Source organism: Pelmatolapia mariae, linkage group LG3_W (assembly GCF_036321145.2).
Source record: "Pelmatolapia mariae isolate MD_Pm_ZW linkage group LG3_W, Pm_UMD_F_2, whole genome shotgun sequence".
Classification (NCBI taxonomy): domain Eukaryota; kingdom Metazoa; phylum Chordata; class Actinopteri; order Cichliformes; family Cichlidae; genus Pelmatolapia; species Pelmatolapia mariae.
In genome coordinates, this window is record NC_086229.1 from 93,051,646 (window position 1) to 93,069,869 (window position 18,224).

The window sequence follows — 18,224 nt, forward strand, 5'->3', positions numbered from 1 at the left end:
AATGATGTAAATATTATGGAAAATAAACGTTTGTTTGTATTTCTAAAACAATAGGAGTCCTTACTTTTGGGATTGCCCTCGTATGTTTCAGTTTCTTGTCCATTTAGGTTCCCCTTTTGTCTTTGTCCTGTGTTCCTCTGTGTGTTTGGCATGTATGTGTGTGTGTGTGTGTGTCCTTGTGTGTTTTACACAAGGTCTGAGCAAATCGTAGATGCCATCATCATTGCCACACAGATTGCAATGAAACAGGCAAAACATGCCAGTGTTTCTTCTCACAACAGAGTCAGTGTCTATTGTCAAAAAAATAGATTTCACATACAGCCTGGGACTTGTTACCAACATGAAACTGGAGAGGCATTTACACTAAAACATCTACAGTCTGACTGAAGTGAAAGTCAAACTTTCATTCAGAAACTGGTTAACTTGTTTATCTGTGTGTAAGACAGTGTTGCACAGTCTGTGTTGAAAAAGGATGTTAGTTGTTACTGTAATGTACTCACTGTATGCTGCCAGAAACAGTAAAATACAGTAAAATACAGTAAAATACAACATACGCTCTGCTGTTATTCAGGCAACCGTACAAACTGAGAGTGGTGTGGATCAGAAGGAGCAGACGTCACAGCACAAAGGTAATAAAAGGAGAAACAAACGAGCGTCTTTACAAAGCAGTGAAAGGAGCTAGTTGTGCCAGCGCTACTTAAGAACAAAATTTGACTTGTCATAATATACAACCAGTGTTTCTAAGTGAGCATCTGACAGATGGTGTAGTTTTTACATTGGGATTAGTCATTACTAAATATTTTGACCTAATACATGAAGGCTGCACATCCCATTTGCCTAGCAATTAAAACGTACCACATTTTCCATTTTGGACTGATATAATCCACTTCAGTGATTTGCAGCCTTTTCTTGATGCGTCTTGTTTCTGTTCTGTGTTCTGTCAGCTGCACAGCTGGCAGCCAGGAATTCAGAACCCCTACAGAGGCTTGGTGGTTTGGCAGGTTCCAGAGAGTTTGGATATCACGGTCACACTCTTCAAGGTATGGAGCTGATTAATTATATGGATTATAGATGGGGAATATAATATGTCATTTAGTCATTCAGCTAATTATTTATGCATTGACAGGAACCAACTGCAGAGGAGTTTGAAGACAAAGAATGGACTTTTGTTATTGAGAATGTAAGTCTGATCTTTTTGTGCTAGCTTTCATATTGTGGTATGATCATAAACACTTGGGGCCTGAAACTTGGCTACCTGGCTAAAAGGACATAGAGGTGTTCTGTGGTAATGACACGGGACCAAAATGGAAGAACAACAAACTACGCTAAATTAGAAGATGCTCTCACCATATCCAGCCACTATGAGTAGCAAGATGATTATGTGACTAACTAGTACCGAAATGATGGGACGAGAAAAGTACAAAGTAGAAACAGAACAGCTTAGGATCCAAAGCACACCGAATCCCCTATCAAAGATGGTGGGGGCAGAGGGAGTTGGGCGTATCTATGTCCGATGACGTCTGGGATTCATTCCTTACTTTGGTAAACTCCACGTCGCTCTGTGCTACTCCCTACTACAATTCAAAGTAGTCCACAGGGCCCACTTATCTAAATCCAAATGAGCTACAATCAGTGTTGGGTAAGTTACCCTAAATTAGTAACTTAGTTACATTACTAGTTACTTCTATCAAAAGTAACTCAGTTACTTCCAGTTACTCGTTACTTTCAAAGTAACTAGTTACTAGGGAAAGTAACTTTGGTTTTACTCAGAATTCTCTTGTTAATGTGTTGCTTCCGTAACTGGATACCCAGCAAGATTGCCAGTCTTCTAGCTTGCTTACTGGCCACAAGTGCACTGTGCCACCTACCAATAGAAAGGAAAAGATAATGTGCACATTTCCACGAGAGAAATCCCACGCCTGGACCGTCGTTGACCGCCGCCATGATTCTAGCCTACGTCACAGCGTCATGTGTGCTTTTTACATCCAACACAAAAACTGCAGTCGTGGTGCTTTCGATTGTACTCAGAACTCGGAAATTCTGCCTTCTGAATAGGAAGATGTAGGTAACACCAGACTGCAGATGAGCTGCATACAGGGCTGGACTGGGACAAAAAATCGTCCCGGGCATTTTGACTAGAGACCGGCCCGCCATTATAGGAAAAATCATAAAGCCTTTGAATGAAAACAAACACTGTTGTGACAGTGATGTACACTGTTCTGATGGTATATATGTATCAATCTATCAATCGTTTGTTGTAAGACTCAGATAATTATTTTTTTAAAAGCGAGACATTTTAAATGAGAATAAGAAAGAAAAGTATTTCTTTGTGCCCCCCTTTCCCTGTTAATGCCCTACCTGGCCCCCCTGGCAACACTTTGCTAGACCCGCCCCTGCACAGTTACCAGCTGTCAGCTACATAAAAAAAGGATGCTGGTGTTATTTGTCTCTCAGAAACAGTTCATAACTTCCCTTCAACTCATTCATGTCACCTAAAAGGTAAACCTGTTTCTCCATCACCTGTTGAGCTCTGATGATTCAGTAAGGACATCTCCTGGTTTCATCTTCATGTTTCCTCTCACCAGATAACCAAACTGATATCATGACCAGCAGCTTTACAGCTGTGGCTCCAGCAAACATCAGCTGATACTAGAAATTAATATTAAATAAATTCTAACAACAGCTGATCAAGCTTAAACGTGCTGCTGTTGTTTAGCGCGACATCCGCTGGTTTCCTCTTTCTGGCGCGAAGTGGGTGATAAACAAACAAGAGAGAAAAGCCGATCAGCTGATCATTGATCAGTTTAATGATTGAAGTAGAAACAGGAGAGGGAGGGGAGAGAATGAGAGAAGAAGAGGCAGCTGTGCAGCAAAGACACAGAATAAATCCAGCTTTGTGTCTTTTTCATTGTAGCTGAAGTACGGGACAAATCGCGTTCCTTTTCACCTCAGTACGAAACTCGTAATATTTTCTCTGAATACGGGACGATTCCGTTTTTTAGGGGACGGTTGGCAACTCTAATAGTTAACCTTGTGAACAAAATAAAGTTCAACATCAGTAACATGATGTTACTAGGCGCTAGGCGTGCCATTTTGATGAGGTGGAAGACTGCTGCCCCGCCCTCCCATGTTCAGTGGCTGATCTCATGTCGTGTCTCAGTCTTGAAAAGATCTCACTGCTCCATCCAGAACCAAAAGGGCACATTTGATCAAATCTGGGGTCTTTTTCTGACAAACTTCTCTAACCTAACCTTAAGGATGTTCCTGCTGACTAACTGATTTGCTTATTCCATCGAGGTCTGATGTGTGTCTGTGTTAATGGGAACGTGAAGCTCAGTGGTGTTGCAGCTAACTTCTGTGTAAGGAAAGGGTTTGTTAGTATTGATCGCCCCTCCTGGGTTTAGGTTTTTTGTTAATTTTTTGTTTGTTTGTTTGTTTTCTTTTTTTTTCGTCCCCTTATTTTCTAACATGAGAAGCTCTGTTTTGTATTCAATGTAACCAGTTTTTGTGTTTCCCTTTTTCTTTTCATTTTTTTCATAAACTGTATCCATAATCACTCAATACAAATATTTCGAGTAAAAAGATGGCGGGGGCAATGTTACAGCATGTCATACTGTATGTGGTTAGACCTTGAGATGTGTTGTTGTTGAGTGGTGACTAATTATCTTTGGGATTAATGAATGTGTGTGTATTCAAACTTGAACTCTATTTTTTTTTAATCAGGAGACAAAAGGATGTAAAAAAGTGCTGGCATCAGCTGATGTCAATATGAAGAAGTATGCAAGTGCCACACCAGCTCAGTATGATTTAACACTGACGCTCAAACCGCTCTCTGTGAAAGTGGTGGAAGCCACACTGAAACTCAACCTGTCTTGCATCTTTCTCAGGGAAGGCAAGGCCACGTAAGTCAAGAAGCATTTTTATTTATTATTTTTTATGACGTTCCAGGAGCAGTGAACATTACTTTTCTCTGTAGATTTCCAATGTAATGTCCAAGTTGTTGAGGTTTTACTGGGTGGATTATGGCCATATGTGGTCTATAAAAATCTGTTGGATTAAATTTGTATCAGGACATTTGAGCACAGCACGCTCAGATCAGCAGTTTGTGTAACATCTAGTGTGACATCAGCAACTTTGCATTGAATCTAAATCTTTCTGTTAGGTATGTGAAAATATTAGTGGAGCTGGATAAAAGTAGTGATGTCTGCTGATTTCTGTCTTTTATCACAGAGATGAGGACATGCAGAGTTTGGCCAGTCTTATGAGCATAAAACAGAATGATATTGGTAATCTGGATGACTTTAATGACAGCGACGATGAAGTCAGCGAAGAGAGAAGGTCAAACTTTGGAACAGGACAAATTACTTATGTTACAGGTAAGACTTGTGAGGATACCTGTGCACTGATTCAACTAGGCTAAAAATGACCGAAGACAAAATACTCAACTTTTAGGTAAAAGCAAAGCCTGGAAGATAAACGATGTCTTGTGGTTTATCTGTATCACACATTTAGTAGGTGACTACAGATAGTAAATGTAATGATGAGGCCCAGATATGATGGCTAGATAACAGGGTTATATCATCTCCAAAAGTTCAGGTTCTGTGTTTGCTGCATATGGGACTGCATGGATATGTACTGGTCAGAGTGCTGGTACATGTTCACCAGCAGAATTACCTACAAAAGGCCAGACAGCATCAGAACTAGCTGATGAGACAATGAAATAGGGTGGTCTGGTCTGATGAATTAGGATAAATACCTGAGGTAATCTTAGATAGTTCTACAAGTGATTTTTGTTTTTGTAATATTTTCAGCTACAAGAGTCGATGCATGCCTTTAGGTTTTAAAATTTGCAGCTAGAAATATTGGATTTAAAGTGCAAATATCTATCTAAAAAGACAATACCAGAATTAATACATACAGTGCCATAAGTATTTGTCCCCTTCCTGATTTCTTCTGGGTTTTTTTGCATGTTTGAGTAATGAAATATTTCTCCCACTGAAAACGTGACGTCCAGATAAACAGAATGAACTTTTTGGGATTAGACAAAGATGACCTGAATTAATATAAAATTCAGCTTTTAAATGATGAATCATTTATTAAAAACTAAGAAGATCTACCTGCCCGGTGTGAACAAGTAGTTACTCCCATTTAGGGCTGGGCGATATGGCCTAAAATCCATATCGTGGTATAATTTGAAGCACGTGCGGTAACGATATATATCGCGATATATTCTTTTCTTCTGTATACCATATTTTCCGCACTATAAGGCGCACTTAAAATCCTTTAATTTTCTCAAAAATCGACAGTGCGCCTTATGTATGAATTCTGGTTGTGCTTACTGACCTCGAATCGATTTTATGTGCTACACGGCGCTCAAATATCTGTCAAAAATGTTTTAGTATGACTTTGGTAAGCTACGAAGCCGCACCGCTTGATGGATTGTTGGAGCATTACGGCTACCGTAGTCAGGAGCCTCGCGGAGGAATCTGGGTCCTAAACTCCGTTGGTTTCAGGTCCCAAAGCCAAACGAACACTGCGGCATCACTGAGAGTTAAAAACTGTCTAGATTCTTTCATCTTTAATAAAATCATCAGCGTTGCTGCTTTACCAGGTGTAACAATTAAGTTTAACATCCAGGCATCCATGAAAACAGGATTAGTTACACTTAACAGAGTTAGAAGTTAGCAGGAAGTTAGCTCGCTAGCTTCCACCCAAACATGATATAGCATGTTCTGACTGAGAGATTTCTGAAAAAATTCAAACGTACAGCTCTGCTATCACTTCCAACATAAATGAAGACAGAAAACTAAACAGCAGTGACGTTTGTAGGGTTACTGAAGTTGGGCTAGCTGGTGTATAATGATGTGCTACGTGATCACTAGCGACACAGCTATGTTAGCATAACATAAACACAGTGAAGCTGGAGGATGAACGTTAACTTTTTTCCACTCGATAAAAGTTAACGTGAGGGTTCCTGATGGTTAGGGACAAATGCAGTTGCATGGCAGGATGCTGTAAGATATCGTGACACTCAGGCCTAATTATTGCCAGTCCTAGGAATCAAGAAATCACTTGACTAGAACCTGCAGGACAAAGTGATGCTGACTAAATAAAAGATGGACTTCATGCCATGACTGAAAGAAACTGAAGAACAGCTGAGCAACGTAGTCATTGACTTCTATCAGTCTGGAAAGGGTTTCAAAGGCATTTCTAAGGGTTTGGGAATCCAGCCAACCAACAGAGGCGATCCTTCTCTGGAGTGGCCGGCCTATAACAACAATATTACTCTTAAGTGCACAATCACGACTCATTCAGGTGGCATTAACAGAATCCAGAACAGCATCTAAAGAACTGCAGGCCTCACCTGCCTCGGCCCATGAGAGAGTTCCCAGGCAAAACCCACTTCTGACCCCAAAGAACTCAACGACTCGTCTCGCATTAGCCAAAAAACTACTTGATGACCTCCAAGACTTTTAAGAAAATAATAGAGAATAATAGAGAATCTCCAGCCAGCAGTTCAGGGCAGGAAAGTCAAGCACACTCGAACTATGCAGCAGCACTATGATCTGAAAAACACACCAGCAAGTCCACCTCTGAATGACTAAAGAAACAATCTGCTAAAAGTCTGAACTCTGCAAGGAAGTGAGCCAAAATTCCCCCACAGCGATGTGAAAGACTTGTTGCCAGTTATTGCAAACGCTTGATTGTAGTTCTTGCTGCCAAGGGTGGCACAACCAGTTATTAGGTTTGGAGGCAGTTAGTCACAGTTAATTCATGATTTAATAAAGGCAGCAATTACTTTTTAACAGAAGGCCAGGTAGGTTTGGATGGCTTTAATGAAATCGTAACTTTATTGTATTGCACTGTATTTTGTATTTATTCTCCTTATCTTTGTCTGATATTAAAATTTGCTTGATTTGTAACAACAAATATGAAAAAACTAAGAAATCTTGAAAAGGGCACATATTTTTTTCATGGCACATTTGTTCTGTTTCTGGTAGATATGGAATCAATGCCACATGAACGAAGCATTTTAGAAACTGTTTTTAGCTTAGACTCGTGTTGGAGGGAGGAAATTATGCCCCTTCTCTCTATTCTATTTCTCTTTGAACTTATATTCCTTAACTGTTGCTGCTTCCTTTTTGGTTTCCTATATAAAATGTGCTTTCCATTCTTTTAATCTTTCTGCCTGCTGTTTTCTTTCTTCATACAAAAGCCTCTGCTTCCTCCACTGAAAGAGTTCATGATCTGGCCTGGAGGCCTGTAGTTGAATTAGGCCCCACAGGTAATTCTCACTTCTGTGAATTCGTTATCATTTCTCTTCCTCCTTTCAGTTCCTCTCTTCCACTTTCCACACTCACATATGTTTTCTTAAAAATAACACAAAAACCCACTTTCATATATGCATCTGCGACTTTCCTTTAACCCTCTAAACCAGGGTGTCAAACTCCAGTCCTCGAGGGCCGGTGTCCTGAAACTTTTTCATGTGTCACTGCTGCAACACACCTGAATAAAGTGATTATGTCATTAGCAAGACTCTCTATTCAATTCAGTTTTATTTATACAGCGCCAAATCACAACAACAGTCGCCTCAAGATGCTTTGTATTGTACGGTAGACCCTACAATAATACATACAGAGAAAAGCCCAACAATCATACGACCCCCTATGAGCAAGCACTTTGGCGACAGTGGGAAGGAAAAACTCCCTTTTTAACAGGAAGAAACCTCCAGCAGAACCAGGCTCAGGGAGGGGCGGGGCCATCTGCTGTGATTGGTTGGGGTGAGAGAAGGAAGACAGGATAAAGACATGCTGTGGAAGAGAGACAGAGATTAATAACAAGTATGATTCAGTGCAGAGAGGTCTATTAACACATAGTGACTGAAGAAGAAACACCCAGTGCATCATGGGAATCCCCTGGCAGCCTACACCTATTGCAGCATAACTAAGGGAGGATTCAGGGTCTCCTGGTCCAGCCCTAACTATATGCTTTAGCAAAAAGGAAAGTTTGAAGCCTAATCTTAAAAGTAGAGATAGTGTCTGTCTCCTGAATCCAAACTGGAAGCTGGTTCCACAGAAGAGGGGCCTGAAAACTGAAGGCTCTGCCTCCCATTCTACTTTTAAATACTCTAGGAACAACAAGTAAGCCTGCAGTGAGAGAGCGAAGTGCTCTAATAGGGTGATATGGTACTACAAGGTCATTAAGATAAGATGGGGCCTGATTATTTAAGACCTTGTATGTGAGGAGCAGGATTTTGAATTCTGGATTTAACAGGAAGCCAATGAAGGGAAGCCAATACAGGAGAAATCTGCTCTCTCTTTCTAGTCCCTGTCAGGACTCTTGCTGCAGCATTTTGGATTAACTGAAGGCTTTTCAGGGAGTTTTTAGGACATCCTGATAGTAATGAATTACAGTCGTCCAGCCTGGAAGTAATAAATGCATGAACTAGTTTTTCACTCTGAGAAAGGATGTTTATAATTTTAGAGAACCCCTAAACTCAGTAAATTTAAATAAATGTAAGTAAATGTACGTTTTTGAAAAAATGTACAACTAAAAGTGTTTTTATAGCACCATGTTTACTCACTCGTGAGCTGCTGTAACATGAATCAAATGGCTGAATCGCCATCCATGCAGCCAAGTTCTACAGAGTCTTGCAAATGAGCTAATGATTTTATTCAGGTGTGTTGCAGCAGGGACACATGGAAAAGTTTCAGGACACCGGCCCTCGAGGACTGGAGTTTGACACCCCTGATCTAAAGCCTAACCTGTCGCCGTGCATTTTCCAATGTGTTTTTAAACATCTGTAACTCCTGAAACATTTGCTCAAATGAAAAAATAAATAAATAAAAGCAGCGATTTTTTGCTTTTCAGTTTTATTAGAGTCATTACGGTAATGCCAGGCATGGTGCTGCATTAAAGTTTGGTTGAAAGAAGAGAGAGTCAGTGTGACTGAGCTCTGCAGAAAACAGACATTTTAAATGCATTTTGGTTCTTTTTATTGTGTTTTTTTTAAATATTGTTTTGTTTTTGTTGTTTTCTGTGTTATTTGACAAAATCTGGATGTGGCACCTTGTCTGGGAGGACCATACTGACCCTAATATCACTGAAAAGCACAGAGTTGGTGCTTTTAGAAACCATTGCAATTTTTCGATTGCGCCACTGGAACAAGAGTTTGACCTAAAGCTTTGGCCTAAAACTGATTTAATGGGTTAAAATCAGTGTCCAACCTGACCTTTTTATTTATTAGAGCCAGTTTGGGAGTACATATGTCATTATGTTTTTACATTTCTGCTTGTTTCCTGTTTCCTGCTGACCTTTATTTCATTTCTTTATTTTCCATCTTCTCCCTTATCCCTGTGCATGTCATATCTTTCACTCAGTGACCTCAGAGACTGATAGGAAAAGGTCTTCTGGCATTTCTTCCACCTTTTCAGCACCATCTTATCCTCTACTGTCACTGCCAGTCCCTGATCCATCTGTTCCATCTTTCTTGTTGCAACCCCACGCACAACCACCGAGCACTACCCAGCAAGCTCGGCCCTCTCCCGATGCCTACTCATTGCCAGCCTTTACACACTCTCACCTTCCTGTACTCCCCAAAATCTTCCAGCACACTGTTGGATCAGGTACTCGTCAGCAGATGTTACTAGTTTTGTGTGCTTCCCTTTCTTCTCTTTGACCCTGAGAGCCCATTTTTAAAGAGATTATCTGCATTTGATTTAATGCGTCAATGCATCTGTTGCACCAGTTGCAGAGCTGAAGCACTTTCTGTTAAAGGAGTGTATGTTCATGGATTTACGCCTATTCTTAGTAAAATTAGGATAAAACTACAACTCACCCTATCAAGTTGATATTTCTTTCTCATTATATCCTGTTATAATGCTAGAAGTCACTGTTATAGCTAATGCTGCAATAACTGAGGTGAAGCTGAAAACTCCCAACTTTAGGCTACTCCTGCCATCAAACTCATCTCCACTGCCTGCACTCTCTCGTTCACCTCTCATGTGCATTTTCATAAACGCTGTGAATCCTGTCTTCTGGTTGTAGTGTAGTTAACAGTCTGCATATTTTCACTTGCTCTCGTTATTTGTCTTTTATCTTCACACTGCTCCCTTTTCTCTTCTGATTCTGGCACTTCCTGGACATGTTCTGCTGGCGTCTCCTGGACATTTCAGCTCCTCAAAGGCCCCAAAGCTTCCATTTTGGCTCCTCTTCAACTGAAGGCTGGAAGGCCCAAGGTTTCCTCTCTTTAATTTCTTCAAAATTCCCCTTTACCCTCTGATCCATCTTTCTATCTCCCTCAATCCTCAAATTCCTTGGAAACATGTTTGTTTTTTCCAAAACAAAGCTGTTTGCAAGGAATCCCGTTCTGCTCTGTTTGTATTGACATTAGAGTAGATGCATCATGTAAAATGGTATTTATATATTTAGGCTAATGCTGCACTTCAGGGAAAAACATCCATTTAAGCAAACATACCATAGAATGTATAAAGGACATAAAATATGATAGCAACAGGTAAACTAAAGGTGGGTCCACACAGGAAGTGATACTTTGCTTTGTTACTTTAGTTGGTGGCTAGCAGCTGATGTTCCTGTCTTAGGTTGCCTGTGGTGTGCTATCCAGCCAATGCTATCCTGGCTATCTTGGCAGTTGCTTCTTGTCTTGGAATTGAGAAAGGTTTAACTCAGGACCGAGGTCCCTTGCCCTCTAGCTCCCCACACCGATTATTAGACACTGTGAGGTAGCATAACGTAAGCAGCAAGGAAGGTGATAAGTAAACAGCATCAGCAGACTATTTCAGTATACTTTATTTCTGGCATCTCCATTCTGCCATAAAAAAATCCCACTTGCTTTATACAGGACTTTACCCACACCTGAACCTCGTTAGTCTCTACCATTGAAACAAATAGGTCAGACCAAACAATACAATTCTAAACAAAGAACAGGAATAAGATTATGCATGAAATTGACAAACTCATTTACTCAGCTAAATGGTTTGAAAAGTAAAACACTGCATACAATACAACTCAAAAGGCTACTTTAAAGAAAATAAACAATACAAAATGAAAAAACCTTCATTTGGTTACACCCAGTGATGCAATCAGTGACCTCATGACCCTATACCCACATAGCAGACAGGTCTGGCCCGGATCTGGTATCAAGCCGTCACTGCTGGCTGACTTCTGGCATGATAAGACGTATGTCATCTAGATATGGGCCAGGCCTGGCATAGATGGCACTGTCTATGTGATGGCATGCCACATCTGGCTCGATTGTGGTTTGGTTTATGTGAACCAGGCTCATAGAAAACAGAAAACAGGTCTGGCCCGGATCCGGCATCAAGATGGCACTTCTGACTGACCGGTGTTACGGTATAAGTTATCAATATGGTTAAGGGACAAGTGGTAAATGAGTTCATGCCTAACCACTTTGTCACAGAAACTTACATGGAGAAACCGTCTGAATACACACACACACCTACACACACACACACACACACACACACACACACACACACACACACACACACACACACACACACACACACACACACACTATTGTGGTTGGCTGATGCCTCTAAACATATCATGCATTATTAGCTCTGTATGCTGCTCAGTAACATTGGATATTTATTACTCACTGTAACTGATGTTGGTTGGTGCTGTGGTTTCCCTGCTGTGCTGTTTCGTTTTCTCAGCAGGTGATCGAACAGATTTTCAGTTTCTTTTCTCTCTCTTTCCCCTCGTCTTTCTCTTTCCTGTCCCCCAGTCCTGTTTGTAATAAAATCTAAATAATAAAAATTGAACGAACTATGACAGTCAAGTGGACCAGTATAACAAAAACTGTAGTGGTCCACTTGGGAAAATAAATCTGTTGGGCATTTTTCTTGGCCAGACGGGACGGGCAGGAGTCCCAAAAACCTGAAAAGTGTTTTAAATATCTCCGTCCAGAATTTACCGAGACGAGGACAATATCTAGCCTACATATGGGATTTAAATCAGGATAGATCTCAGCAGTTTCTCTTTGCACACAGGGATGATGAACGAACTCTTCTCAGAACTGATTCCCATCCAATCCAAGGTCCTCTGTTATATTGTTGAGCAGAGTTTTTGGTGTTTGATGTGAGAAATCGATCGGGTTAGATCGGGCAAAATGTCTAATCTGAAGATACTTAAAAATCTGTTTACCTGTGAGATCATACTGTTGTTCCAGCTGGGTAAATGAAGCAAAGACTGAAGAGAACAAAACGGGGATTTATCTTTGTTGGTTTGCAGAGATGCCAAAGGAGATGAGTATAATAATTTTATAGATGATAGAAAGCAGGCTGTAATGTGAATAATCCCTCTACCTGGTGGAAGGCTTTCTATGCATGGAGAGAAAGGATGATCTCTGCCTGAGAGAGGGAATATTCCAAACAAAGAATCCACGTCTTCCTATGATGAAACCAGTTTGGTCTTGAGATGTGATAGAGGGAAGCCGAGCATGTTGGTAGGTGGTTAAAGTGTTTCATAAATAAAGTTGACCCACTGCTTCACAGGCTGTTCCTGTCTCAGTGGCCTCTGGCCCCACGTCACTGCTGGTCACTTCCTGTGTGGACCCATCATTAGAAGTATAGTTTTCATATTGAGAATGAGACTTACTGATCTGAATCTATTTTGAGAACAGATCATTAAATTAAGCACTGACAGAGCTCTGATGTCATAGCTTTGAAAATAACTGTAGAATAAATACTTTCATCTGTTAAATACTAAAACTAAATCTAACCTTGGAAAGTTGTCAAACTGCTGCCAAATGTAGTGTTTTACACAAAGTAGTGTGTCATGCAGCAGATGTTATATGTAGTACTCTGCATGCACAGGTAAGCTTACCTGACTTCCTTAGTATATTTTCACATGTGAAAAGTTTGCTGTTTTGATTATCACAATAATGCAGCGATAACTTTCTTTCCTTTCCTTTCCTTTTCTTTTCTTTTCTTTTCTTTTCTTTTCTTTTCTTTCCTCAGCCTGTCCTAGTGCACGTAGAGAGCAGAGTGGTCCTTCTTTTTCCTCTGTTTCCTCCACATCATCCTCAGTTCTGCTCAGCTCTTTCCCCATACCTCCGCCACGTCCTGCTCTCAAAGCCTGCTCCACCTCTGAAAAGCTTGCCCCACCTCTGCTAGAGTCTGATATGGGGTCTGCCCATATCAAACCTACAAGTTTACCGTTTTCCCCAGAGTCAGGTAAAGGGACAGAGATTAAAGTGTAGACCAAGCAGATATTTTCCACCCTTTACTTTATCTTTACCTGTGGTTTTTCCTTACTCTGTCCTCCCATGTTTTCCCCTTTGTTTTCCAGCTTCCTGGCAGACTGAATGGAGGCCTCCTAAATGTCAGGTCCCTCTAGCACAGCTTGCCCACTCTCCTACGTCTCTGCATCCCTTTGTCAGTGATCCTGGACAAGCTGCACTTCTGCAGAAAAAGCAGAGACTAGAGATGCCATGTAATTCTGCTCTACTTTAAACCCAGCTCCAGACCAGTACTCTGCCATGTTGATCAGAGGCTGCTTGCTGTACTTCTGTCTCTTTCATTCGTCTCTGTTTTTCCCTTCTTGTTTTCTTTCCTGTCAGCTTCATCTTCTCTGCCCACTGCTCAGCCTTTAGATGAGAAACCCAGCGGAGGGTCTGGATATGTTTCTTTTTGGAAACCTCAGGTCACATCTGCATTAGAGACCGCCTCACCTTCTCTACATCTTTCTTCTGCTCATGTGTTTCCTTCTCTTTCAGTCTGTGAACATGATGCAGGTACATGCACATGGTTAGGTTCAGCACAGAAAAGAGTGTAGCCGCTATGCTAGCGTGATGGCGCATGAACCTCGTTTTTTAGCTTGATTTGTAAAATCGTATCTTTGCTTTTCCTTCTTATCAGAGTTCAAAAGACAGCTGACCACTCTGAATGAAGAGGATAACCAGTGCACAGCACCCACAGGTAAGCATTAAGTCAGCATTCAGTGGGGTAAGGCCTACAGTACGGACTGCATGGCTAACTTTCTGAACTGTATGCTATTAGCCTCTAACCCTGGAGGCCCAGCCAGCCAAAGGTCAGAGCAGGTCAGAGCTTCAGAGAGGAAAAGAGATACAGCGTTTGGACTCGACGCTGCCAAAGCATCAGCAGGGTAAGTTGGCCCTGCAGGCTGCTTGAGTTTGGGACTTCTAAACATTTGCTGTGTTTTCACAATCGTCAAGCAATAATCCATGTTCCCATATCACAACATTTTTGCTTATGGATCTATCAAACTGTAGTTTCGAGAGTACTTCATGAGGTGTAGTTATCTTTTTTTAATTGGCCTATAAAAATGAAAAGCCTTTACACTTTTTTTCCTCTTTAAGGTTATATTCTCATGTAATTCTGAGCCACTTTATTTGAAGCTGCTGTGTATACAACATTGTCTGGAAGTTATGTTCTCTCCGTTTGTGCTTTGTCAGAACTTTTAATTGGATTTTCACTTTTTAACAAAGTCACAGTGAAACAAATCTGAGTAGTGAGGTGGGCAAAGATTGTGTTTGTGTGACCAACAAATCCCCAATTTTTCAGTGTAACAAAATGACATGCTAGCATGCTACGCATCAGTTTCACTGTTGTCCATGTGAGACAAATTTAGGAAACAAACCAGTGAATTTTGAAATAAACAACGATCATGCTCGTGGTCTCACCGCACAACTTAGATTTTCCTTTTTGGCCTGGAAACGATGTATTCATCAAATAACCTGCTGAAAGCCGCTCAGAGACTCAGCTCACATGAGCAGCGATCGTCAACGGGAAATCTTGCACAGAAAAAACACACATTTACTTTATTTTCTGCAAGTATTCAACTTTACAAGTGGAGGTAGTCAAAACAGGACTTACTTTAAGTGATTTAAAAATAGCACCTGAACTGTAAAGAGTTACACAAGAAGATGATTTTGGTGGGGAATAGAAAAAAAGTATTTATTTATTTATTTTATTACATAATGTTTAATGTGACTCAGGAAGTGTTGCTTGTAATAAATGATAATAGTGTCATAATTGTAAGAAGAACATGTATTTACTGAGCAACATTGTGGTCTACAAGAAAGAATGAAGAAAACAGCCTCGAGATCAAGAAAATAAATTAATGCAATAAATACAAATATACTTCAAAGCTGTACAAATGGTGAGCTCAAGCAGGAATTTGTGCAGCTTGATGCAATTTTTTATTACAATATATAAAAACCGCCCCATGCCATTTCAGTCCCAAATAAATTCACAGAATGTGTGGCATGCTTTGGAAAGATGGACGCATCGGAGAGCAACTTGGAGTTTGTATCTTGCCCAAAGATATTTGGCGTGCAGACTGGAGCAGCCTGGGATCAAACTACTAACCTTCCTTAACCTTAGTAGATGACCTGCTCTACCTCAGAGCAGCTAGATCCACCTCAAGGAAACGGTCAACAACATCCACTGAAAGAACATTTCTTTAGTAAGGTTTCTGTCAAGTGGAGTTACACCTGATATGTTGTCTCTAATCAAGCTGCATAAGAAGTCATAAACCTTTCCCATCAAGGCTGCTGAGATCATATTCTGAAATTCAAGTCAATCAACCATCATCTCACCTGAACGGGGTTGGAAAGTCATGAGAAAAGGCAGACCAATCAGATTTTAGATCTGATTTTACATTCCATGTTAAGAAGATGAAGCTGTTGCTTTAAAAACAGTGTTTAAGTTCCCTGTGTGATGTTTCTGGGTGAGCTTTTGAAACTTCTGCTTTTTGATTCTGTTTTTAGAAATGTGAATTGTGAAATGTGGCACTCAATTCCTGACAGGCCACTATTTGTGATTGCTAGTCCCTTGCTTTGCGTTGTGATGCAGTGATGTGATGCATTGTTACATCTAAACACCAGCTGGCAGAATTCTTATTTGTAGTTTGAATCAGTTGTGTAGTTTTGAACTTTTTTGTGGTTGTTAAAGTTATAAAGTAAGTTAATGTTACAAAGGAGAGAGGGTGTTGCCAAAGGAGCTGAGATCACTGAAGTCACTTTCAGAGTCACTGGTTGCCATTACGTCAGATTATGGTATTACTGGTATGCTAGGAACAGTGAAACAGTGAGAGCAGGCAAGTATATGTGAGCGTGATACCTGACCTCTGCTCTGGATGCCATTAATTATGCTCTTTTTATGAGATGAGCTTCAGTTGTTGTTATTGTCACTAGTCCAGCAATAGTGATGTTACTGACACGGGTTGCAGCTAAAAGCACTGAATATAAAGCAAATAAAAAAGTAATCAAAGACTATGCATTGCAACAAAGTCAGAACAAATGACAAAAAAAAATGTTGCACAGTCGCTGTGGAATCATCTAGGCAAAATGTTGTGACTTGGTGCTTTGTTTGTGGGGTGCAGTTCTTGAGTGTGGTGTCTTAGTACTGAAAGGACTGTTTGTTGTGAAATGCATTTGTCGAATGACCATGCATGACATTATGAAGTTATTAAAGGAACAAAGAGTAGTAACAGTGCTTTATTCAAGCGTGCTATTTAAAAAATAATTTTAAAAGATTTATATCTACTTCACAGTGACCCTAACACTGTACCAGAGTTCCACTGTATTATTATGAAGATAACTTGAATTGCATTGATCTTTAATAAAATGATTTAATATATTTATTATATTATTGTGGCATCCTCCTCCTTGACTGTAGAGTATTGACTGTGACTTTGTATTTACCTTCTCTTTAGTGATGAAAACGTGGTTTTACTGCAGTCAACATGTTCAATTGGTGCTGCAAAACCACTATCCCAAACCCAAGTAAATAACGCTGAACAGCAACTACAAAAACCTCCAAATAATAGCACCATTCAATGGGAAGAGCTACCAAAAATGACTACAGAAAGTTATCCTGCAGACAGGATCATTCTGTGGGAAGAGCTACCAAAGGTGACTACAGAGGAAATTAGAAAAGCACCACAGAAAGACAGTGAGATGATGAAAGAAATGGCTGACACGCAAATGGAGACAAATAGAAAAGCTGGGATACTGTTGCCTGGCCCAACCATCAGCAGCACATTTGGATTTCCTACTACTTCTAAACAAACAACTGAATCCCTTTTGCACAATGAATCTACTTGGAAAAAGTCATCAAAAGATTTTGAAATTGCAACCACAGAACTTGGTCTTCACCCAGAAGGACACGTATATCTAGAAATAGATAAAAATGTTTCCCAGCCTAGTGCACAATGTGTGCAAAGTTGTGTGACGCCTGAAACTGGCTATAAACAGGTTAATTTTTTGGGAACCTGTTCCAGATTGACAAACATTGCTGGCATGCCATCCAAAATGCCACTAGATTATGAAAAACAGTGGCGTGTTGATCGAAAGCTAATCTGGAAGAAACAATCTCAAATACAGCGAATATTACCACCATCTTCATTAGAGAAGAATGAAAGTGAAAAGAAGGAAATGGTTTCACTGGCACGCTCTTGCCCCAGGAAGGCGAGAAATCCAGGATTCCCATCTGTATCTCAACACAGTTATGCTTCTCTTCGAAAAAGTCCAGTGGATATAAATCACTTTGGTCCAGATGTATGCAGCATACCTGGCTCAGAATCTGTTATTGATAGCAGATCAAAGATGTCACAAGAAGAATTTAGTGCCGTGACTGAAAGAGAAGTGTTACTAAGAGAGAAGGATGGAATTCAAAAACCGGGAGTTTTGACGCCAACATGTCCAGAGCATTCCTCAATAACAGACATGACCGTGATTCCACAATCTACTACAGTAAATTGTGGATTGGCTAAAAACAGCATTTTAGGTTCTTGTCCAAAAATCTCTCTAATTGAAGGCATTCCCTCATTATTGGAGAATCCTTTCAGCAAAAACTGGATAACAGATTTTAAACCTTTAGCAGTAAAACAAGCGAAACTCAACATCATAATGACTGAATATAGTCTTGACCATGGTGAAATGAAGGTAATGTCAACTTTTGCCTCGATTTGTCCAAAAGAAGCTTCTGTCCCAGGATTTCCATCTGTTTTTGCACCGACAGTAATCTGTAATGAGTCTAGAATGCTCAGTCTCCTTCCAGCTTCCCCCACTGTCTCCAGTATAGCTGGTTTTCCATCATTACAGAAAGCTGACAGCAAAAACTGGAACACCATTCATCAACCATTGTGGGAGAAGCCGACTGAAAAGGAACTCGTGTTAGTAATGGAGCTCGATAAAATACCTAAAAACATGA

The 18,224-nt window shown here is 40.4% G+C and overlaps 1 protein-coding gene and 1 pseudogene across 3 annotated transcripts in view; both read left to right on the plus strand.

The window, feature by feature from the left end:
* LOC134625026 (NACHT, LRR and PYD domains-containing protein 14-like) overlaps positions 1 to 18,224 on the plus strand; it is a 551,707-nt pseudogene that overhangs the window by 269,161 nt on the left and 264,322 nt on the right.
* The window catches only part of ehbp1l1a (EH domain binding protein 1-like 1a), a 46,253-nt gene that overhangs the window by 8,530 nt on the left and 19,499 nt on the right, over positions 1 to 18,224 (plus strand). Inside the window, exons 2-13 of one of the 3 annotated variants that reach the window (XM_063470332.1) lie at positions 572 to 629; positions 945 to 1,040; positions 1,127 to 1,180; positions 3,724 to 3,902; positions 4,231 to 4,376; positions 7,217 to 7,285; positions 10,176 to 10,238; positions 13,005 to 13,220; positions 13,336 to 13,479; positions 13,607 to 13,780; positions 13,905 to 13,964; positions 14,046 to 14,151. In XM_063470332.1, the coding sequence (XP_063326402.1) occupies positions 572 to 629; positions 945 to 1,040; positions 1,127 to 1,180; positions 3,724 to 3,902; positions 4,231 to 4,376; positions 7,217 to 7,285; positions 10,176 to 10,238; positions 13,005 to 13,220; positions 13,336 to 13,479; positions 13,607 to 13,780; positions 13,905 to 13,964; positions 14,046 to 14,151 (1,365 nt within the window). The remainder of the gene's footprint in view (positions 1 to 571; positions 630 to 944; positions 1,041 to 1,126; positions 1,181 to 3,723; positions 3,903 to 4,230; positions 4,377 to 7,216; positions 7,286 to 10,175; positions 10,239 to 13,004; positions 13,221 to 13,335; positions 13,480 to 13,606; positions 13,781 to 13,904; positions 13,965 to 14,045; positions 14,152 to 18,224) is intronic. The other 2 variants (XM_063470333.1, XM_063470334.1) reach the window with 2 other exon arrangements.